A 21,844-nucleotide genomic window follows, 5' to 3' on the forward strand; every position below is an offset into this window, starting at 1 on the left:
GAATGTTTAGGTTCCCTCCAACACAGTTTCTGTACAGTGAATTGAAAGCCAAGACATTACCTGGCAGCAATCTTAAATTTGAACCAATGGACTGCATGCTTTAGAGGCGGAAGCGAGCATCAGGGATGAACCAACCGGAGGTAAGTTCTCCGGCCGCAACACACTCATTAAAGGTAAGCTATTTACAGTACGTAAAGATGGTTGCCATTAAGTAATGTGGGAATTGGCCTAATGTAACCAGAAACTTTCATCGAAGATTGCATCGATTAAGTACTATTCGACTTGCAAAATAGAAAGAACAATATATTTCTGAAGCGAATGATATCTAAGTGAACCCTTTTGTTGTTGTTGTTTTAAATTTAACTACTCAGAACGTTTTAGATTTAGCTACTTACCCCGTAAAGAACTATAGTGACCCCGTAAAGAACTATAGTGACCCCGTAAAGAACCTTTTTTGTGCGAATATCTACTTGTGTCCTTCCTCTGGATGAAGCTATCATTGTGTGTGCAAGCTTAAGCCTTCAGTCCAGGATTTAGTGAGGGAAAAAAATTGATGATAAAGTTCCGTCATGAAAACAGCTTATAGTGACTTCGTGATCATTAAAGTACCTTGTTCCAAACCTCCTTCCTTGTGACGTCATGTTGTTATACATGTATTCAGTTTTGAGCCAATGGAGAATCATGTGAAGCTGTCTATATATTGTTAATCTATCAGCTTCGGATGTGAATCGTTGTATCGTTGGTTCTGGCATTGAGAATGACAGTGGTTAATTGGAAATAAAATAAAATTAATAATTTGTTTTGTCGGGGACAGGAAGCCTTTAATATATAAATATATATACTTTAGGTTTGTATCTCTCCAGGAAGCAATCTAACAACAGTTGCCTAACTAAGGGTACCTATTTACTGCTAGGTTAACAGAGGCAAAGGTGAAAGGAACTTGCCCATTCCTTCCCAGGAATCGAACTCGGGGTCCCCGATTGTTAGTCGAGAACGAAACCTGCGACCATCAAAGATCTCTGGGGATAGAGTATCATGTTATAACAATCATACAAGCCCTCAGTACCGTCAGAACCAATTTGAAGAGAATCTGTCACTTGCTGTTGCCTCAGGACCATTGCCGGTTTAAACAGGATATTCATGGATTATTTGAACATATTAGTGACTGTTTCATTATTTGTTATGACAATAGTGTCTCGCACAATGAACCTATGGAAATAGTGGACGATATAGTGATACTGATTGACTACAAAATGCCTATTGTATATATAGGAAGGTTGTGTGTCCTGGATTCATATCCTGGCCGGGGAGGATTTACTGGGCGCAAATCCTTAACTGTAGCCTCTGTTTAACTCAACAGTAAAATGAGTACTTGGTTGTAAAAACGATTCTTCCCTGGGTCGTATTCCAGGGAACATAGGATTAAGGACTTGCCCGAAACGCTACGCGTACTAGTGGATGTACAAGAATGTAACAACTCTTGTATATATAAATAAAAAAAATTAGAAGGTTGGGGCGAAGTACAGTACAGGGTGATGACGGTACCACAGCACATCCTTCTATATCCTCCCAGACCCCAGTTAAGACATCTAAATGTGTTTTAAGAATTTTACCGAAATCTACTAATGTTTTTCTGTAACTTCATATAATTTAGTTTTTAATTTTCCTAAATATTTTTGTTTAATTCCCTTCTGCCATCATGACACCCAATAGGAATTTATACTTTATTTCATGATGATCATGTTGTCCTTTGAGCCTAGCAACACTCTCGACCTTAGTAACACTCCATTCCATTTTGCAATTGTCGCCTAGTACTGAAGAAGTAAAATTATTTATTTGGCCCAGGAACAGTAGTAGACCTACAGTGTTTCGCAACCTGCAATCCAGAAATGATAGTACCTATAGCAAGGTCAAAGGTACAAGAATGGACTGTTACACACAACAAGCGTTGACGTTTTGTAATAAGTTTATAGAAAGCGCGAGTAAGAACGGCTACATCTGTAACTAGAATTTCCTAAACCAATTAGCACACACGTTCTCGATTCGGGCTAACATGGCGTATATTAGGCCCAGTGTTATTTAGTTAGACCAGGTTAGGTTAGCTTGCATTGCAACTGTTCCACATTTTGGACTGCTATATGCAGTATTCCAGTTGCACAAAAGGTGAATTTTGGTGGCGAACAGTAGCTCATTTTCGTCGGTTCGATCAATAGTTGTTGTAATTTTTGGAGGATGGCGGCAGCAAACGGGTAAGTAGGCTTCATTAGGGGAAAAGTGATAATTAGCTGTAATTGCTAAACTCTCGTTTTCAGGACGGGAATTCACACAATTTTACTATGCTGTTTAGGCCTACACAAAAATAATTGAATTTATGATTTAATATGAATAAATATAAACAAATGTATTTTTAAATTATTAAATAACATTAAGAAAATAAATAATGTACAATTAATATGTGTACAATTATAAGAAAATAGATATATTATTTGGAAAATAAATTATTATATAAATATTGAAATATTTATGGAAATTCCAGCGATACACATAAGCAGAAGTAAAGTGCATATTCAAATTTAAAAACTCATTGATATATGTGACTTTAACAGTGACAGATTAACCTCAAAATAAAAATTAACAGTGACAGATTAACCTCAAAATAAAACATAATCTGCATTTTGACAAGTGTTAATTCTTCACAAGATAGTCACAACCCAAAGTTAACAAACTTTTTTTCTTTATTCAATAATATTCATTATAAAAGTTAACAAACTGACAACTACTGACGAGAGAGCAAAACTATCCACCAAATTATGTAGACGTAATTTTATGGTCTAAAGTGTATATGTATGTGCATATATCAGCATGGAAATGTATTAACATTATGGAGATAATTTACGAGGCTGTGTATACACGCTGCAGCTTCCTGAGCTCAACAACGGCGCCTGACCTTCACAGTTATTTGATTTATACTGATCCTCGCTCTTTATCTTCCTCTGTCGTGGGACTCTGCTCAAGGCAAGTCTCAACCATCAGACTTTTTGGCTCCCTTCACCAGGAAGCGTCTCCGACATAACACTAAGAACTGAGATAAGAACTGAGAGAGATAGAGAGAGAGGCTGAGGTTGTGTAGACAAGCATGAATTTATTTTATTATTAAAATGCGACAATAATGCATCTTATATGAGTGTTTATGTAAACACGGAACACATTTGAGTCTGTACAAACAGGAATGGTAAGAATATAAAAGTTGGTAATTCAACTGTGTTCACACAAATCACATACAATTCTCCGGGTGTATGTACATGGTACATACACCCGGAGTATGGTGTATGTACCATACACCATGGTACATACACTCTGTACATGGTGATGTATTTATTTTTTGTTTGTAAATTTTGTAATTATCACAGGGCAGCAGAGCTTAGGAAATAATACTGTGTGGCATACATAATTCTCAAATAATAAATACGATATTTGTTTTATCGAAAATGAGGGAGTCGGATTCACTGAAGATTTTATCAGGTGGTATTTTACATGCTTAAACGAATTTTGGGAAGCAAATTTTCCGATCATTCTGAAAACCGAGGCATTCATCTAGGTCGGGAGGGCTCTTAGGGATTACCCCAAATCTATTTGTGTTTAATATTACCCCCCCAAGTTCAATAGTTATTTTGCTATTACCCCATGTTCCATGGGGTAATAATCCAGTATTCCATGGAACAGTATTGAAACAGCCCAGCACCCCATGGGCTGTTTCCAAACAGCCAAACACCCCATGTAACAGTTTCCAAACAGTCAAGCACTCCATGGAGCAGTATCCAATCATACCATAGAACTGTTTCCAAATAGCTGGGGCCCATGAGCCAGGTTCAACAGTGGTTCTCGATCCGCCTCGACAGCCATTATGAACAAAAGCATCCAAGAATATCAACGGTAATACGAAGAGATAACCCAAGTCACACATTCAAGTGAAAGCGACGACCCTTCGGTCCGTCTTAGACTTTCATGACGTCAAAACAGTGGGAAGAAAGGTGAGATGCAAGTGGATAAAGTAATGTATGAGAATTGAACTAAAGGCAGCAAAAAGGCAAGTAAATGGAGAAAGCAAATTAGGGAATGAGGTTTGGTGTCATTTGACGACGTATGCCACTAAGAAATATGCAGTGATGATATAATTAGGCAGAGTATGTAGTTTCATTCACACGTAACAAACACGTGGTTGACAAAACACGCGAGTAGGTCATCACAACATCGGTAATAATACATGCTAGACGCAATCATGTGTACAATTTTTCACAGTACTTAGTCATATCCCCTTCATGTTAAACCAATGCCAGCGAAGCTCTTGAAAAGTTCACCAACTACAAACAAGGAATAGCGTGTGATAGAATGATTCAATGCATTCGTTAATTATCTCTCCATTCCAAAAGAAGCAGATCGTCTTGGATAAGTAACGGGCCAGCGAACTCAAGGAAGAGTGGGGGGTCAACACAGCCAGCGATGAAGGTCAGTGGAGCACAACAGCCGAGGTCTCACTGTCGAATGATCTGTTTACACTAGTGCCTAGTGAAGCCTGGCGAATGTAACAGTAACTGAAATTCAAGCTACGCATAGCTTGAACATGCGTAGCTTGAGATGCAAGTGGATAAATATCCACTTGTATGTCAAGAATGAAGGTAACGTGGCATTTTTCAGTGTTCAAAAAAGCCAAGTGAAAAATGCGACCATCAGCTAGGAGGTAAACATGGCCAGCGTTGAAGGCTAGTGGCGCCAAAGATAGTGCGTGGAGGCTCTGTGAAAATAACCTCTACGCACTGGTCTAGTGAAGGTAAAAACAAGTGAAAGGGTATAAACTAAAATATACCGTAACGGTTTAAAACAAATGTTTAAGTTCGCCCAGGGATGCGAATCAATAATTCCATCAAAATAGCTACCTGTAATTACAAGTCGTGTAATTAATTACTCTACTTGATAATGGTCCAGGACGAACCGAAACGTTGTCGTTTTTTCATTTCCTGACGTGTGGTTTGGGCATTATATTTTCAGCCACGTTATTGTGATTTATCGTCTTCATAACTATTTACAACCTCCTAAGCGATAACATAAGGAAGAGAAGGACCTAGTTTTATCAAAAACATCTGTATAAATCTAACAAAAGCATATTTGAAGTGTTGAATTCGTCGACCATCGTGAACACTAGAGGTGTTAGGAAGAGCCAGCTGCCCACAGGTGTAATCGGGTGTTTGCAGTGACAGGCTACCGGAAAGTGGTGCTTAAAACGGTAAATTGTAAGGTTTGTAGTTGAGATACCAGATCTCGACTGGTATCCCGTACCATTTGCAGTACGGAGAGAGACGGCATGAAACAGTAAAACAGAGTGGAGGGGAAAAGGGGAGACAGGGTAGGAGGAGGAGGAAGCAGACCCAACATACTTAACAAGACATAAAATATTTCGTAGCTGTAAAAGCTGCCACCTCTACACAACCTGTTAACACTAGTACTGTTGCTTGTACCATATTAACATACCCATCCACCACTACCATCACCATTGCTAACACTGTGACCAGTGCTTATAAAATGCTAATCTACCCTACATACATACACAGATTTACGTTTGCCTTACATAAACAGTCTTCGATGCATTGTAAAGCCGTGGCCACGTCTGTGGTAGAAAATAATAATAATACAGAAAACTGTGAACAGGACTGCAAAAAATTACCGAAAGACCTCGGCAAACTCAAGGAGTGGGCAGACAAATGGCTGTTAGAGTTCTATCCCAACAAGTGTGAAGTAATGAAGTTGGAAAGGAGATAAAGAAACCATAAGGAAGCTATACCCCAAGCTGAAAAAAACAGGACTCGGAAAGAAAAAAATATTTGTGAATGAATATAATTTCAATAGTAACACCAGACACGTATAAACAAAGTAACATTGACAGCATATGGGACTCTAGCAAACATAAGAATGACATTTAAGAACTTAAATAAGTTCTCTTCAAGACAATATGTACAACCTATGTTAAACCAATATTAGAAATTGCAGCACGTCCTGACCTCCGTACTCCGTACAGCACAAAACAAAAACTGTAAAGGTGCAGAGTTTTGCAACAACTAAAAGGTTTAAGCTACAAGGATAGGGTAAGTGAACCGAATCTCACAACCCTAGAGAGGAAAGAAAAGTGATGTGATTACAACGTACAAGATACAAAGTGGAAAACGATGACCTCTCTGACTTGAAACAAAGTAGGACGAGAGGACATAAGTGGAAGCTGGAAACGCAAATGAATAGAAGAAATGTAATTTACCCTAAGGCCACCATCTCTAATGGCCGCGACAGGGACAGGAAGACAGTAACTTGTCGAGGCCCCCCCACTCCCCCCTCCATTGTTCCAAACGAAATACTTGTACCCTGTATAGGTTGTCATCGAGTGGAATGCACCGAAAGAAGAAATCAAGGAAGCTACTTTCATCTACAGCTTCAAGGTCAGAGAAGACAAAATTCGAACGCCAGGAAAATTCAATTATAACGCAAAATCTACAGCAAAGCTAATCAACAATCTTCTCAAACACACAATTTCCTCAAAATATCTGCACTTTACAAGCTAACAACAATCAAATATAAGACGATATTAAAACAGCTCATCAGATAAATATCAAACTGTTGGGTGTGAAGGGGAAATAAGAAGCACTCACTGAGACTACAGTACAGTACTAACTCTCAGACCACACATAAGCTCATTTCCTGACGTCACCCGGGCCAGCCTAGCCCTGACGCACGCAGCCTAGGACAAGGGGGTCGGTCAGTGGGAATGCTGATATTAACATTTTTATCTATTATCATAATATTGTTATTATTATTATTATTATTGTTGTTATTGTTATTATTATTATTGAGAAAATCAGTGTAGCTATGTGGATTGGAACCCGCACATTTGTGTAAGTGATTTTCTCATTGATAAATCACGTTAATGTGATTTTATTGGGCATTTATATTCTTATTATCCTTTTTATTATTATTTTTTATTGCAAATACAAAACAATTTTATATATATATATATATATATATTATATTTCACTTGAGTTTAAAGAGCTTCTGTACTCGCAATATGTAGCAATGTGAAGAGTCTGTATTATCTGTTTTATAGTACAGTAGTTGTAAAAGTACTTACAATTATAATAATTCTACTACTAATACAAAGGAATTTAAGGAAGGAAGAAATAATAATAATAATAATAATAATAGAAATCGGCCTATGAACCTTCTGGTCTTGACAATCTAGAGTTAGTAAGGCTACTCACGAACTTACAAACTGACCAGCCAGCAAGAATACTGAAAGTTTCCTTTAACAAGGGGGCTAAAGTAAACTCTCACAGTGTATATACTCTGCGAGAAGCGGGGGTACACCTTTGGGTGTATATATCCCCGAGGAAGGGGAACAAGGAACAGATTGAGTCAGGGTCTCCCCCTGACAACACACACGCTGTTGCCAGACCTTGGCGGGTGGGGAAGGTGGGGCCCCGGCACTGGCTACCACCCTCTCCTCCCGGACAAGCCTGATGCTTGCAACCTCTTAATTGAGTGTTTACAAGTCTGTGTGTAGTGGGATGCTGATGTGCCTTTGTTTACGGAATGTTTACCTGGGTGTTTTGTTTTGGGGGTGTTTATGTGCATTTGTGTGTTCCGGGGGATGTTATGTGCCTGTGTTGATGAGATGTTTGCATGGCTGTTTTATCTCAGAATGTTAACATTGGATTATGTTCTTTTGATGTATGTGCATTTGTGGGATTTTGACATGATTGATACGGGATGTTTACATGGCAAACATACAAGAAACAAGAAAATCTGTCGGAATCTAATTGCCAGATTCCATTGTTAATTTACCATTAGGCTGGAACACCCAGAGGCAAAATAGGAGTTTCTAACAGGCAACATATCACCATGTATGTTGAGAGAAGTTGTACAGGCCCTCATTATTCCTCTAGCATTGATCTTTAATGATTAATTGGGGAGAAACAGACAACTGTCTCCTGTTAGCAGACCGATTGGTTTCACTTATCATGGCTCACGTAAGATTTGGCCAGCAGTTGGAAGACAGCGAATAGGGTATCAATTTACAAGAAAAAGGACATAAGGTAGACGCTAAACAAAGTTCGTGAAAGAATAATGAGGATAAGAATAGTAGAAGATAGTGAATGAAGTCTGAAAGAAAGTTTAGCGTAGCAGATCGCTGCCATCCAGATGCAAGACACATCGTACACAAGACGGAGTGTTCCCAGATATTTCTACCAGTTCGCACTCAAAATTTGTACATTGCATTGATGGGGGTCAATATTAGACCCCACAATATTTAGCTATTAACATCTAAAATCCTCTGCTTAGCATGCATACATATATTGACTGCAGTAGAGGGCAATGGTATACATAATCTTCATAGAAACAACTCAGGACAATGTTAACACAACACATCTTTAACCACTTGGACTGGACGGTAGAGCGACGGTCTCGCTTCATGCAGGTCGGCGTTCAATCCCCGACCGTCCAAGTGGTTGGGCACCATTCCTTTCCCCCGTCCCATCCCAAATCCTTATCCTGACTCCTTCCAAGCACTATATAGTCGTAATGGCTTGGCGCTTCCTCCTTATAGTTCCCGTTCGCTTTAATGTCCACAAACATGACCATGCGCACATAGCAGCTTGCCCGTACTCACCTAGTTGTGTTTGCGGGGGTTGAGCTCTGGCTCTTTGGTCCCGCCTCTCAACCGTCAATCAACAGGTGTACAGATTCCTGAGCCTAATGGGCTCATTCGAGCCTATTGGACCGTGGTCGATTGTTTGGGTAAACTCCTATTATAGTTATTACATGATAGTTATGCTTGTATATTACTAAGAAATAAACATCGAATGTGTAATAATAATTAACAAAATAAGGATTAAAGCTACACGCCTATCCCCACATGTCTTAAATGTTAAATGTTGAAGTATTTTTATGGGTGCTCATTGTGCTTGTAACGCTTGCTTGCATTCACAACTGTTCTTGCCTTAAAGAACAGAGTTAATCAAACGAAACAGTAAAGCTTATGTTGTTACTTTTCATCTGATAACAGATGAAAAGTCGGAGTGGACACTGTTTTATGCGGAAGGACATTTATTTTAAAAACTGAAACTGGGTGGCTCAGGAGCGTGTCATATATACATATATGGCCTCGATTTTTAATTTTTATTGCTATAAATACAGTATAAAATTTTCTGGGATCGAGCGAAACTTCATATTGAAAGAGGACATTTTTATTAAAATGTAAGAAATGTTCAACTTGTAACAATTTTTTTTGCCAAAATTTTATCAGTGTGAAATTTGAGTTAACAAATTATATATATGTACAATAAATACTTAGTGAAGGGCTTTTGTAACGTGAACAATATTCAAGGGTCATGTTGAATTGAGGATAAACAGTATCGAAATCCTGAGGAAGTTCAAATATTTTCCTTGTAATTGGTAAGGGAATTGACAAAGTAGATGTAGAAGCAGTGTTCAGTGTGAATAATAGTAGAATGAGCGAACATAATTGGGATCTAGAAACAAGAGATGTCAGCAGGAATTTGTTTAAGCCGTAAATAAGTGAAATGGATTTGATGAGGAAGCTACAAAAGGCGCGCGCGCGCACACACACACACACACACACACACACACACACACACACACACACACACACACACACACACACACACACACACACACACACACACACACACTGATGGACAACAATGCCATGACCCTTCAGTTGCACTCTACAAGGCTACTGGTAAATGCCAGCAGATGACTTTTTAAGTTTTTGGTTTGTTTATCCCGGCAGAGCAGAGTGTTGTTACTGCGTGGTCACTTGTTACTGCGTGGTCACTTGTTACTGCGTGGTCACATAAACACACACACACACACACACACACACACACACACACACACACACACACACACATAATTCAATGCATTGGGATGCATTAGGCAGTGATGTGGTGGAGGCTGACTCCATACTCAGTTTCAAATGTAGATTTGATAGAGCCCAGTAGGTTCAGGAATCTGTACACCAGTTGATTGACTGTTGAGAGTCGGGACCAAAGAGTCAAAGCTCAACCCCCGCAAGCACAACTAGGCAAGTACACACACACACACACACACACACACACACACACACACACACACACACACACACACACACACACACACACACACACACACTTGGAAGACGTGGTAACGCTGATATAATCCTTGTTCAGGACGATGTAAAGATTTCTGGTAATTATTTAGACGAATAGTGAAAAACCAAGATGAAATAACTTTGAAAACCGATCACCAACTTGTATTAGCAGTTCCCTCTAATGGTGGCTGCTAGTAAATCTATAGAGTGAATGATCATCTGCGTCTAATCATACGAATGATCTAATCTAATCGAATGATCATACGCGTTCACACTGTTAATGTGATATGTTAAATGAACAAATCCACAAGGGCCGTAATGAGGGTTCGAACCCTCGTCACGGCCCTTGTGGATTTGTTCATTTGATGCATCACGCTATTGGGATTTCTGTGTGTAATGATATGTTAAGTTTCGGGGGGGGGGGGGGGAGGGGATCTTTGCCCCTCAAGGTCTCGGAGTACTGTTGGCTTCTTTCTCGACTCATAATCGGAGATCCATGGTTCGATTTCCGGATGGGACAAAAATGGTTAGGCACGTTTTCTTTCAGCTAATGCCTCTGTTCACCTAGAAGTTAATAGGCATCTTGCAACTGTTGTGGGGTTGCTTCCTAAGGGGGGAGGAGGGACCTCGATACAAGCTTAAGAGTATATATTCACAGGCTTCCTGTCCCTCGACAAAATTAATACATACATGCATTATCCAAGATGATTTTTAATTTCATAATTGTTCAATAACATTTAAACAGTTGGTTTGAACACCATAACACGTGAAGCTAGTATGTTAGTATCTGAGAATCTTTCGCTCTGAAGAGACGCGCTAATGAATGACTCGTCAGAGCCCGTCTGGAAGGACGGGTTCGGGACAACCTTGGGGAGGGGGGGGGGGATCTACCCATCGAATGTTAGTGAACAGCTTGTTCAAAACACGCTAACTCAAGGGCGTCTACCTGCTTGATTTACAAGCTGGCTTGGTGGGTGTAACGCTGCCCTGTGTGTGTCGCAGTGTCCGTAGAGGAGGTACACACACACACACACACACACACACACACACACACACACACACACACACACACACACACACACACACACCCCACTAGGCAGTGATGTGGTGGAGGCTGACTCCATACACAGTTTCAAATGTAGATATGGAATCTGTACACCAGTTGATTGACAGTTGAGAGGCGGGACCAAAGAGCCAAAGCTCATGCAACCCCCACAAGCACAACTAGGTGAGTACAATTAGAGACTAAATTGGAGATGGTTCGAAGATATGCCACCAGACTAGTACCCGAGCTGAGGGGTATGAGCTACGAGGAGAAACTATGGGAACTAAACCTCACGTCGCTGGAAGATAAAAGAGTTAGGGGGAGACATAATCACCACATACAAGACTCAGAGGAATTGATAGGGTAGATAAAGACAGATTATTTAATGCAGAGGGTACACGCACTAATGGACACAGGTGAAAATTGGGTACCCAAATGAGCCATAAACATATTAAGATTAACTTTTTTTTAGTGTCAAACTAGTTAACGAATGTAATTCGTTAGGAAGTGATGTGGTGGAAGCAGACTCCATACACGTATTCCGGGGAAAATTGGGATATAAGGACCTGCTTGAAATGCTATGCGTACTAGTGGCTGTGCAAGAATGCAAGAACTTTCGTATATAAAAAAATATGCAAATTCGTTTGCATTACATCACAGTTTATGTCGTGACTCTTCTCATTAGTTTTGCATCATTTGCCCGAAACGCTATGCGTACTAGTGGCTTTAGGTATTGTATGTACTACCTCTATCTTTAAATCAAACAGAATGTTTGTACTGTAACTCTGCAACTAAGTATGTACTTTTCCTAAATAAATTTATTATTATTATTATTATTATCAGTAGACATTTTTTTTATCCTTATTTAAGAAAATACAATATAAATCATATATACATAAGTTTTACAAGGCAATACTACTGGCTTCTTCATATCAATGTTTTCAGATGATGCAAAACTGATAAGAAGAGTTAGAACAGACAGGTTGTGATGCACTATATCCAAACGGATTTGGATATATTTTTCAGACCAGAAGTGGTTTCAAAAATGGCTGCTACATAGATTACATACACAATGGTCAGGGTGGCCGAGTGGTCTAAGGCGCCAGACTCAAGGTAACTTCCCTTCCAATAGAAGGGCCATGGGCATTCTGGTCCTCTCTGAGGGCGTGGGTTCGAATCCCACTCCTGACACTGTTTAGGAGGCCTGAGCAATTTGATTATTGTTTATTGTGTACCTCATACTGATTTTGCTAGATGCAAAAAGGATTACAGAGAGCACAAAAGGTCTTTATCAGACCTCAACGGAGATTATTACATTAACAATTTCATCACACCTTATAATTACACTGTCAGCTAGTTACAGAGAATGTTCTATTTCAAGAGCTATATATTTACAGTATGTCATTATGTATTAATGGTGGGTCTGATCGAGAACCGGGCCGCGGAAATTGAGCCCTGAAATCATCGCAATGTAACCGCAAGGTACAATTTAATCCAGCCAGATACAAAGGATCGTGCTTCAGCTCTTGAGCGCTGCCTTTCCAGCGACTGGTTGTCTAATGGAATTCTCCCATCCTATCATTCTCTCAAATACACTCTTGAAATTATGAATGGCCTGTCCAGTACTTTAAACTTTGTCGTTTAGTTAATTTAATTTGTCCTTCTGTTCTTACACTAAAAAGTGTGTAACGTCTCTAGGGGTCCAGCTGTGTCTCAAGCTGTCATCCAGGCCTTCTTGTTCTAATGGTAGTCATTGTGGATATTTGTCCACCTTGTCAGTCCGCATAAGTATCTTGTACATCTCTATTGTGTCACTTTTCTAGCAACGTAAGGTCCAGCTCTCTTCGTCTTTCTTCATACCCCCCTCCCAAGTGCTTTTGGAACGAGCCTCGTCGCAAACCTGTCTACCTCTTCAAGTTTCCTTATGTCCTGGACCATTCTCAATCGACTTGAGAATGGTCCAGGACGGACCGAAACGTCGTCGTCCCTTCACCTTCTAGTGTGTGGTCTGGTCAAATTCCTTATGTGCTTTTTGAGGTGGGGGCTGCATACTCTAGGAGTCGTCTCATGTGTGCTGTTGTGTACAGTGACCTGAATGTTTTTTTTTATGTTCCTGAACGTGTTTGAGATGTTCGATGTTCGCCAGTGTAGAGTGTGCAGCGGCCACTGCTGTCTGCTCACAATGGGCTCGTCCTGGGTTCGATTCCTGGTCAGGGCGAGACAGATGGACAAGTCTACTTACACCAGTTGTTTTTAGTCATCTAGCAGGAAATATTTACATGGCTGTTAGCGGACTGTTGCGGTTTGTTTCCTAACGAATGGTCAAACATTGCTCATATTAGTGACAAATTCAAATTTCCCCCACACACACATCCTGGTAAACATGATGTGGATCATATGTGCCTCCGGAGTTAGGTTGGTGTTATATCTACTTTAAAGTCTTTTTCGCCAGTCGTTTCAGGCAGGTAGTTCCCCTTCATTGTGTAGCTTGCCTCTTGTCACCTGTTCCCATTTTCATATCCTTACACTTGTGGATGTTAAGATCTAGTAGCCATTTCTTGAACCTCCTTTGCAGTTGATCCAGGTCTTCTTGGAGTGGTTCAGAATCTTCAGCTGTTATGATTATTCGCATTAATTTTGCGTCTGTCAGCAAATATTGACATGCAGGACTCTGCCCTTGTAGTTAGATCATTAACATAAGTGAGAAATAGTATAGGTCTCGGCACCAGTTAATTATTGAGACTGCTTATTTCCCTACACTTCTCGCCCCTCACTATGACTCTCTGATTCCTGTCTGTTAGACTCTCGCTCATTTGAGAGTTTTTCCATTTATTCCAATCTGCTGCTAAAGTTTGTGTAGTAGTCTTATGTGGAACTGTGTCAAAAGCTTTCTTGGAACCCAGAAATACGCAATATAAATATCCTCTCCTTTTATTTTCAGTGATTTATCGTAGGACTCCGGCAGGTTCTTAAGGTAGAATTTCCGTATCATTAATCCATATTGATATTTATTTACATATCTAATCATCTCTAGATGTTTTACTAATCTTATTCTTATTATTCTTTCCAGTACTTTGCAAGGGGATGCTTGTCAGTGACACTGGTCTATGGTTAAGTGCGTCTATAGCTAAGTGCCTCCTCCCTATCCCCTTTCTTTTATAGTGGTATATATAGCACCAGTGGGGCTGGTGCTCCTCTGTCTGGCATGACGTCAGAGGCCTACTCGCCTGTGATTGGCTGTCTCAACCGTCATACAATTTGAGTATAACACTCTTCCAGGTGGGCAAATCTACCTTCGTCAGTGAATCGTTAAAGATCAAAGCTAGATGAGGGCCTGTGATGCTTCTTTCAACATCTACGGTGATATCTTATCTAGTTCAGCAACTTTATGTTCATATAATGAGGCTAGTTGTGTCGTTGCTGCCTCCGCTGGTGCTACAATACGTGTTAGCTTCTTTACACTACACTACATTACATTACACTACACTACACTACACTACATATTTGTTCACGTGTTGGTCTCTCGTGTTGGCTCACCGCATCTCCTATACTATCAGTACACGTGTTCCCTTCTTGTGTATGCTAGTCACTTGGCCATTCACTCTCATTTTCTTTCGTATGTGTGTGGATGTGTAGTGACTTTAGGTGTGTCTTTGCTTCGAATGCAATGTCACTTTCATAGCTCTACCTTCCGCTCATTATGTGTTCGTTCCTAACTCTGTTCTTATAGTTCTCTTGTGTGTGCTCTGTCCTCTGTATTTTACTATTTCCTCATGATGGCTGCACGTGGCTGTCATGATGACTACACGTGGCTGTCATGATGGCTGCACGTGGCTGTCATGATGACTGCACGTGGCTGTCATGATGACTACACGTGGCTGTCATGATGGCTGCACGTGGCTGTCATGATGGCTGCACGTGGCTGTCATGATGACTGCACGTGGCTGTCATGATGACTACACGTGGCTGTCATGATGGCTGCACGTGGCTGTCATGATGACTACACGTGGCTGTCATGATGGCTGCACGTGGCTGTCATGATGACTACACATGGCTGTCTTGATGGCTGCACGTGGCTGTCATGATGACTACACATGGCTGTCTTGATGGCTGCACGTGGCTGTCATGTGCAACGTCTTACGGTTGCAACACTTGCAAGGACGACCATGCACGAGGGAAGATGGTGATCGGGTGTTGATCAACCGGATCAAGAGTCTGGCCACTTCCCTTCAATGGCTTCCTATGAAACGTCAGTCACTAATCACTACGCAATTACTAGTACTAAAGAAATAAGCGAAAACGAGCACAAACCTGCAAACACAACTCTTATAACACGTCTTTAGACATGACACAACACTAGACATGAAACACGTCAACGGAGGATAAATGAAAACCAAAACAGAGTGGTTAGAAATGCGGGATCCAAGAGCAAGTAACTCGATCCTGCAGGCACAGATTGTAAACAGGTGATATGATACCTGACTTGACAGTACCTGCCTCATTTAGAGTTATCTCACAATTCTCAGCTGTTCTACACTGCATAAATTACTCTTACTAATGTTTAGGTTCACTCATAAAAGGTGTAAGGATTTGGGGATTACTAGACTCTCGTTCTTTCTACTATTTGTTAACATCAATACCTCTATCTATCTATCTATCTTGAGATCTTCTTCTATATAACACCGAAAGCAGATACAAAAAAAAACTCACCAGACACAATGGTTGAGACAAGCCTGCAATGTATCCCAAAACACACACACACACACACACACACACACACACACACACACACACACACACACACACACACACACACACACACACACACACACACTGACAGAGTGGTTGATAAATGGAATGCATTAGAAAGTGATGTGGTGGAGGCTGGCTCCATACACAGTTTCATGTGTAGATATGATAGAGCCCAATAGGCTCAGGAACCTGTACACCTGTTGATTGACGGTTGAGAGGCGGGACCAAAGAGCCAGAGCTCAACCCCCGCAAGCACAATTAGGTGAGTACAAGTAGTGAATAAGGAGACAGATTGAGGTAAAAAAATTTCAGACACGGTTGGGCACTTCCATGCCGACTTGACCCTGTTGGGCCAGATCGTTCATTCCTCTTGTTTGGGTGGTTAGGTTAGGGCACAGTCAGCGCGCTCCTGGCTGGCTGGCGGTGGTCGGGTGGTGGTCCCCCCTGGGGTCCCGGGGGGACCACCACCAATGGTGTACCTGAGGAACTGGTGCCCTATCCTAACCTGTTTTTTTGCACGATTTGTCTCGAGCTTTTAAGATGAGTCTAGGGCCTCAATGAGGGGGTCTCTACTTATGAGAGGTACCGAGGATGAATGTACAATAGTTGGAAACCAAAAAAATGCACTGGTGAAAGGCATATAAACGTTTTTTGGAGTATTTAATGGCGCTAGTATATGTGTGCGTGTGTGTGTTTTTTTTTTTTTTATGTAAATACAATATATCTGGGTTTTTTAATTCCTGCTGAGAAGTGTATCTGAAATAAAGGGTTTTGTCTTTACATTTGGTAAGGTTTCAATAATCAGGTAAAAAATAAAAATGAGAAAGACTCGAGTTATATTTTTTCATTTACTCCAGATTATTGTCCCCATTTTCTCTATATTCCGTTTCACAGAAAACATCTTCACGGGCGGTCGAGTCCCGTTTTCGTCTATGGGGAAACTCAGATAATTGACAGAAAAAAATATATGCAAGTTCCATTTTTATTTCCAAACACTGGATAGTTTAATTATTAAGATCGGGAGTTTGCTTATTATTCAGATCTGGGAAACAACAACGTATTATTATTTCATTTTTTTTTTTTTTTCATCCAAACATATAGAAACAAGTATTTATGTTTTAATTTTAGAGGAAAGAACATTATCAAATATTTGTTTTGTTTTTGTTTTTTCATAGGAAAGAGCAAACATCAGAAAAGACATAATTCATTCATTCATTCAGTATTATAGATATTCCCCCCACCGGTAAATTAAAAACATTATTTATTTTCATCGTTAGTTCTTTTTTATTGAACAAATAAAAAACCTACAATACACATAACTACAATATATATATATATATATATATATATATATATATATATATATACATGACACTGCAATACATTCATTTAATTAAGTTTTCGCATGACGCCCGAGGACAATAAAGCTGCTTCGTGCATGGTCGGCGTGAACAAGTCCATGGTCGGAGTGGGCTCTACATAGTCTGGCTCATAGAATTTTCTCTGGCCACACTCGAAGAGGTCCGAGACCTCTTCATCGAATCCCTCCACCGGCTCGAACTGTGAAGTAAACATGTCAATCGTAGCCAGGCCCAACTCTTCCATGGCTAACGATTGATTTTCACTAAACAGTTCGACCGCGGCGTTTAAGGTCTGCGAAGACAATATGTCCCCCGTGTTCAGCTCTTGTGTCTTAGGTGCCATAGGGGTTACGCGGCACACCGTCGCTAATTTCTGGGGGGTCTGTCGGGCTTCCTCGTCTTCACTCTCGCTAATGTGGGTAACTGCCTCCCGCTGGCGGGCCGCTGGGGGAGGCGGGTTAGGGCGTCTTGTTGGAGGCACATATCCCGAGGTGGATGGTTGGGGGAAGCCTCGCGGTTGCTCGACTTCTTATCATATGGTGTCGTCGTCGTCGTCCTCTTGCGTTGGCCTCGCGTAGATAGCCTAGCCCGACAAGGCCCCGGTGCGGGCCCCTGTGCAGGCTGTTCCCAGGTTATTTGACAATCTTGTACAGGGCGACTTGTTGGCTTTGCAATGTCCTTCATCAAAGGCGCTGTCGAAGCTTTCGTTTTTAGAGCCATCTCTCCACTCTTCGCCGCCTTCTTAGCTTTGGACTCTGTTGTTGTTGTTGTTGCCTTCGTTTTCAGAGCCATCTCTCCACTCTTCGCCTTCTTAGCTATGGGCTCTGTTGTTGTTGTTGTTGTTGTTGCCTTCGTTTTCAGAGCCATCTCTCCACTCTTCGCCTTCTTAGCTATGGGCTCTGTTGTTGTTGTTGTTGTTGTTGTTGTTGCCTTCGTTTTCAGAGCCATCTCTCCACTCTTCGCCTTCTTAGCTATGGGCTCTTTTGTTGTTGTTGTTGTTGCCGTTATTGGGAATGGTCCTGGCCCCGCCTGGGTCGGCACCCGTGAATCCATAGAGTCAACAACAAGGCGGGCCGCGGGGCGGGGCTCTGGCACCGGCCGCGTCTCAGGCGGGGGCATGGGCACCGTCGGCTTGGGGTGCATAGTGGCCACAACGACATCTGGCACTGGCCCTGGCATCTCCGTAGTCTCAGGCGAGGTCGTAGGCGAGGTCGTAGGCGAGGTCGTAGGCGAAGTTGATGAAGTTTTGGGGGCTTGACACATCGGCAGAACATTGGCACCACCACTACTCTTCAATATATCCGCTACATCATGGGGCGTCACCCCAGCTGGCAGGATGAGAGCAGTCCCAAAGTTGAAATTGATCCCACCAGTTACCTCAATTTTTGAGCAACCGTTCAACAATTCTGCAAAAAAAAAAAAAAAAAAAACATTAATAAAATTTTATATTCACAAACAAGAAACATAAAACACACACACACACACACACACACACACACACACACACACACACACACACACACACACACACACACACACACACACGTTCTCACCTATATCAGAGTTATGTTAAAAAAAAAAAAATAAAAATAAAAATAATAAAAAAAAAAAATAAAATAATAATAATAATAATAAAAAAAAAAAAAAAAAACTCACCACGGGCAAATTCCATTTTCAAAAAACTTCGCTTGTTGGCTTCTAATGATGACCAGAACCAAGGGCGTTCGTCGGTGGACAAGTTAAGTCAATGGGCCTCAATGGGCTTATATATACCCCTAAAACCTCTACCCCCTCCCTCACCCCCCGCCACACCCCATCCCCTCAGGCGAGCTAGGTCACCTGCTCACACAGGTTATAGCACGCATCCTGGGAATCATCTCCCAGGCAAAATGTTGTTTGACAGAGTGGCATATTCAGGTTATCATACGTAAATTTCACAACCAAAGCATCATTTTTGCTGTGTTGTTCATATTTAAAATCCTGCGCAAATTTCCGAAGCGCTTTTCCCACCCCTAGATGGGATAAATAGTAGGTGAAGTATAAGGCATAGTTCCCGCAGAAATAAGTTTCCAACTGCTGTATTCTGTCATTGAATATGTGCAAATCATATTTTTCAAAGCTATTCAATATAACCTTAAAATATTTCGAATACGTTTCAATTCTCGGGTTTCCAAAACTATCAAGAATGACAATTTCTGTCTTAGTCATTGCTTTGGCTATACAAAATGTAACCCAATGACCCATTGTATCTGCAGATTCTGCATCTAGTGTATTAATTATAAATACCACAGGATGGTTATAGATCTTTTTCAAAATTTTTCTTGCATCATTGGCGAGATAACATCCCAGATATTGCACCTCCCGACCCAACACCCCATTCAGCGCTTCGTTAATTTCAAGACAATTCATAGCTTTTTACGCTCTCGTATCACAAACTATTCTACGTTCCGCATTAATTTTCAGGATGCCAGTGGTGCCGCCATAAAGCAAAATGACTTTATTTCCCACCACAGGCATTTTAAATTCTAGACTAATTCTCAGGTTACCAGACACTTCCAGGGGCATTGCGTCCTTTATAGTTTCGGGCTGTAAATTGAAAGCCAGTATAGTGCCACCGTTAACAAATGCATCATAGGATAGCGTATGGGCATTATCGAAACCTAAAGCTTGTAGCGTCGTATAATATAATTTTGCGCAGTTGTGTGGAAAAGCGCAAGCAATATTAAATAAAGTAGTGCTATTCAGAGTTATAAATACACTCGTGAGCTGACAATTCTCAAAATATAATGGGTTCTGGGTATAGCCTCCTGACATTGCCTCCATATCTACGATAATCATGTATAAACGCTCGGGAACTACAGTTCCCCAGGGCTGATCCATTGTAATTGTCCGCTGTCCTGTGCCCAGTATATGAGTCTTTAATAGGGTTTTGTTAAACGTATATGTTATCGGGGTGTTATTTTGTATCAATGCCTTATTAATGGCCGTTAAGCCGGCCGGGTATGGCATTATGCGATCTATCCACAACCTCGCCATCTTAATATGGTATTTAAAGTTTGCATTATCCCTTTCGCTATGAATAATCCATTTATCCGGGTTTAGTTCTAGGCGAATGCGCACATCCACATTATCCAGAACGTATTCGCTAATTGTAGTAACATCCGCCAATAATTTAAAGCATGTGTGCACACCCATAGTTTTCATCTCAGTCATTTGCTGCTCCCTTTCCTCAGTCATTGCAGCAAAATAGTCGTTGGAAAATCTGCTGGGGTCATTACCTTTAAAGAAATGCGCTAGTTTCCGATATCTCTCAGCTTCGCACCCCGAAATAGTAGTCAGCAGCTTTATATAACTCCAGTATGAGAATAGAGAGTTAGTTTCGACCACAGTCTCATTGAAATACACTACTATAGATTTGAATAAAGTCTGTGATAGACCATTACTAATTGTTACATTTTCTGTATCCCCTATCGCACTAGCTCCATCTTCGCCCGTTACTGCTAGCGATAGTTCCAAAGCCAATGACGACATATCTAGAAAGTGGCCATTCACGCCTTTAATGTTAAATTCAAGATACGCATCTCTAAATTTATTGCCCCCAGTATTTACTGGCAAAACATCAATAGTTTGACGCGAGGCTATAGTGGCCTCTACCATCCTAGCGGAGAACGGCTTGGGAAAGGCGTCAGTTATCGCAGCGGCATAATTCCCCAGTGGTACTTGTAGCCCCGCCATGCTATCTTGTCAATAGTTGTTTCGAGAGTGATTCAATTTTTAAGCAAACACGTCATTATATTTCCCTCCGTCGATTTTCCTGAACAAATTTCTTGTTTTGCTTTGTTTTTTGTTTTTTTTTGTCTTAATCCTTCTGTTCCTTTTTTTTTTTTTCTTAACGACCCGCCCACCCGCAATTTGCTTCCCAACATGTTTTAATGTTTCTAGGCCTCTGTGTTTGAGCGACTGTTTCAATGTGCGTTCGCCACTGTTTATGTCTTGCACGACATCCTGGCCCATACTCAATGCAGCAGGGGCCAAGGTTCTCATCAAGAATGGTGCCGCTCGCTTCGCCAGTCCAGTTATGAAACTAAAAATCCCACCCCCTCGCACATGACGCCTAGTACTGTTAAAAATGCGGACGTCCCCTAAACCGCCCCCTCTCCCGGAAACGGGGGGCGTTAGGAGTATTAATAACTCCTCCACCGACGGCGGGGTAAAATCGACGCGCATTTTGCAACTAGATGCGAGGTAATGAAGATTATAGGCTTCAACGCTCAATTATATAACCCCCAAAGTCGGCCTTATATGCAAAACTGCAATCGTGCAGCCTCGCGCATCGAAATAAACAGGATTGCCTTCTTGATCGGTCATTGTAATGCTCACACTGTCGACAATTGAAGTGTTCAGAGGTTTATATAACTTCTTATTACCACCGTCACTCCCATTTAGAGAGACAACGTCCAGTATATTGACTAACTGATCACCATAACTCGTAGGCAT

At 41.1% G+C, this 21,844-nt stretch overlaps 1 protein-coding gene and 1 non-coding gene across 2 annotated transcripts; one reads left to right on the plus strand and one right to left on the minus strand.

The window, feature by feature from the left end:
- Window positions 1-12,309: 12,309 nt before the first annotated feature.
- TRNAL-CAA (transfer RNA leucine (anticodon CAA)) lies at window positions 12,310-12,425 on the plus strand. The gene is made up of 2 exons: window positions 12,310-12,347; window positions 12,381-12,425. It is a non-coding gene; the product is annotated as a tRNA-Leu (tRNA).
- A 5,288-nt stretch (window positions 12,426-17,713) lies between these two features.
- Window positions 17,714-21,004, minus strand: LOC138370212 (salivary glue protein Sgs-3-like). The gene is made up of 2 exons (XM_069334207.1): window positions 20,791-21,004; window positions 17,714-18,753 (listed from the first exon to the last, which is right to left on the minus strand). The coding sequence occupies exons 1-2, from the start codon at window positions 21,002-21,004 to the stop codon at window positions 17,714-17,716; spliced, it is 1,254 nt and encodes a 417-aa protein (XP_069190308.1).
- Between the last annotated feature and the right edge of the window lie 840 nt (window positions 21,005-21,844).

This window comes from Procambarus clarkii, chromosome 31, assembly GCF_040958095.1.
Source record: "Procambarus clarkii isolate CNS0578487 chromosome 31, FALCON_Pclarkii_2.0, whole genome shotgun sequence".
Lineage (NCBI taxonomy): Eukaryota > Metazoa > Arthropoda > Malacostraca > Decapoda > Cambaridae > Procambarus > Procambarus clarkii.

Bases quoted from the DNA above. Each gene is read 5' to 3' on its own strand.
- LOC138370212 (XM_069334207.1), bottom strand. From the start codon at position 21,004: ATGGTAGAGGCCACTATAGCCTCGCGTCAAACTATTGATGTTTTGCCA. The intron at 18,754-20,790 runs GTAATGGTCTAT...TTTTTTTTGCAG, and splicing joins TACAGAAAATGTAACAATTA to AATTGTTGAACGGTTGCTCA.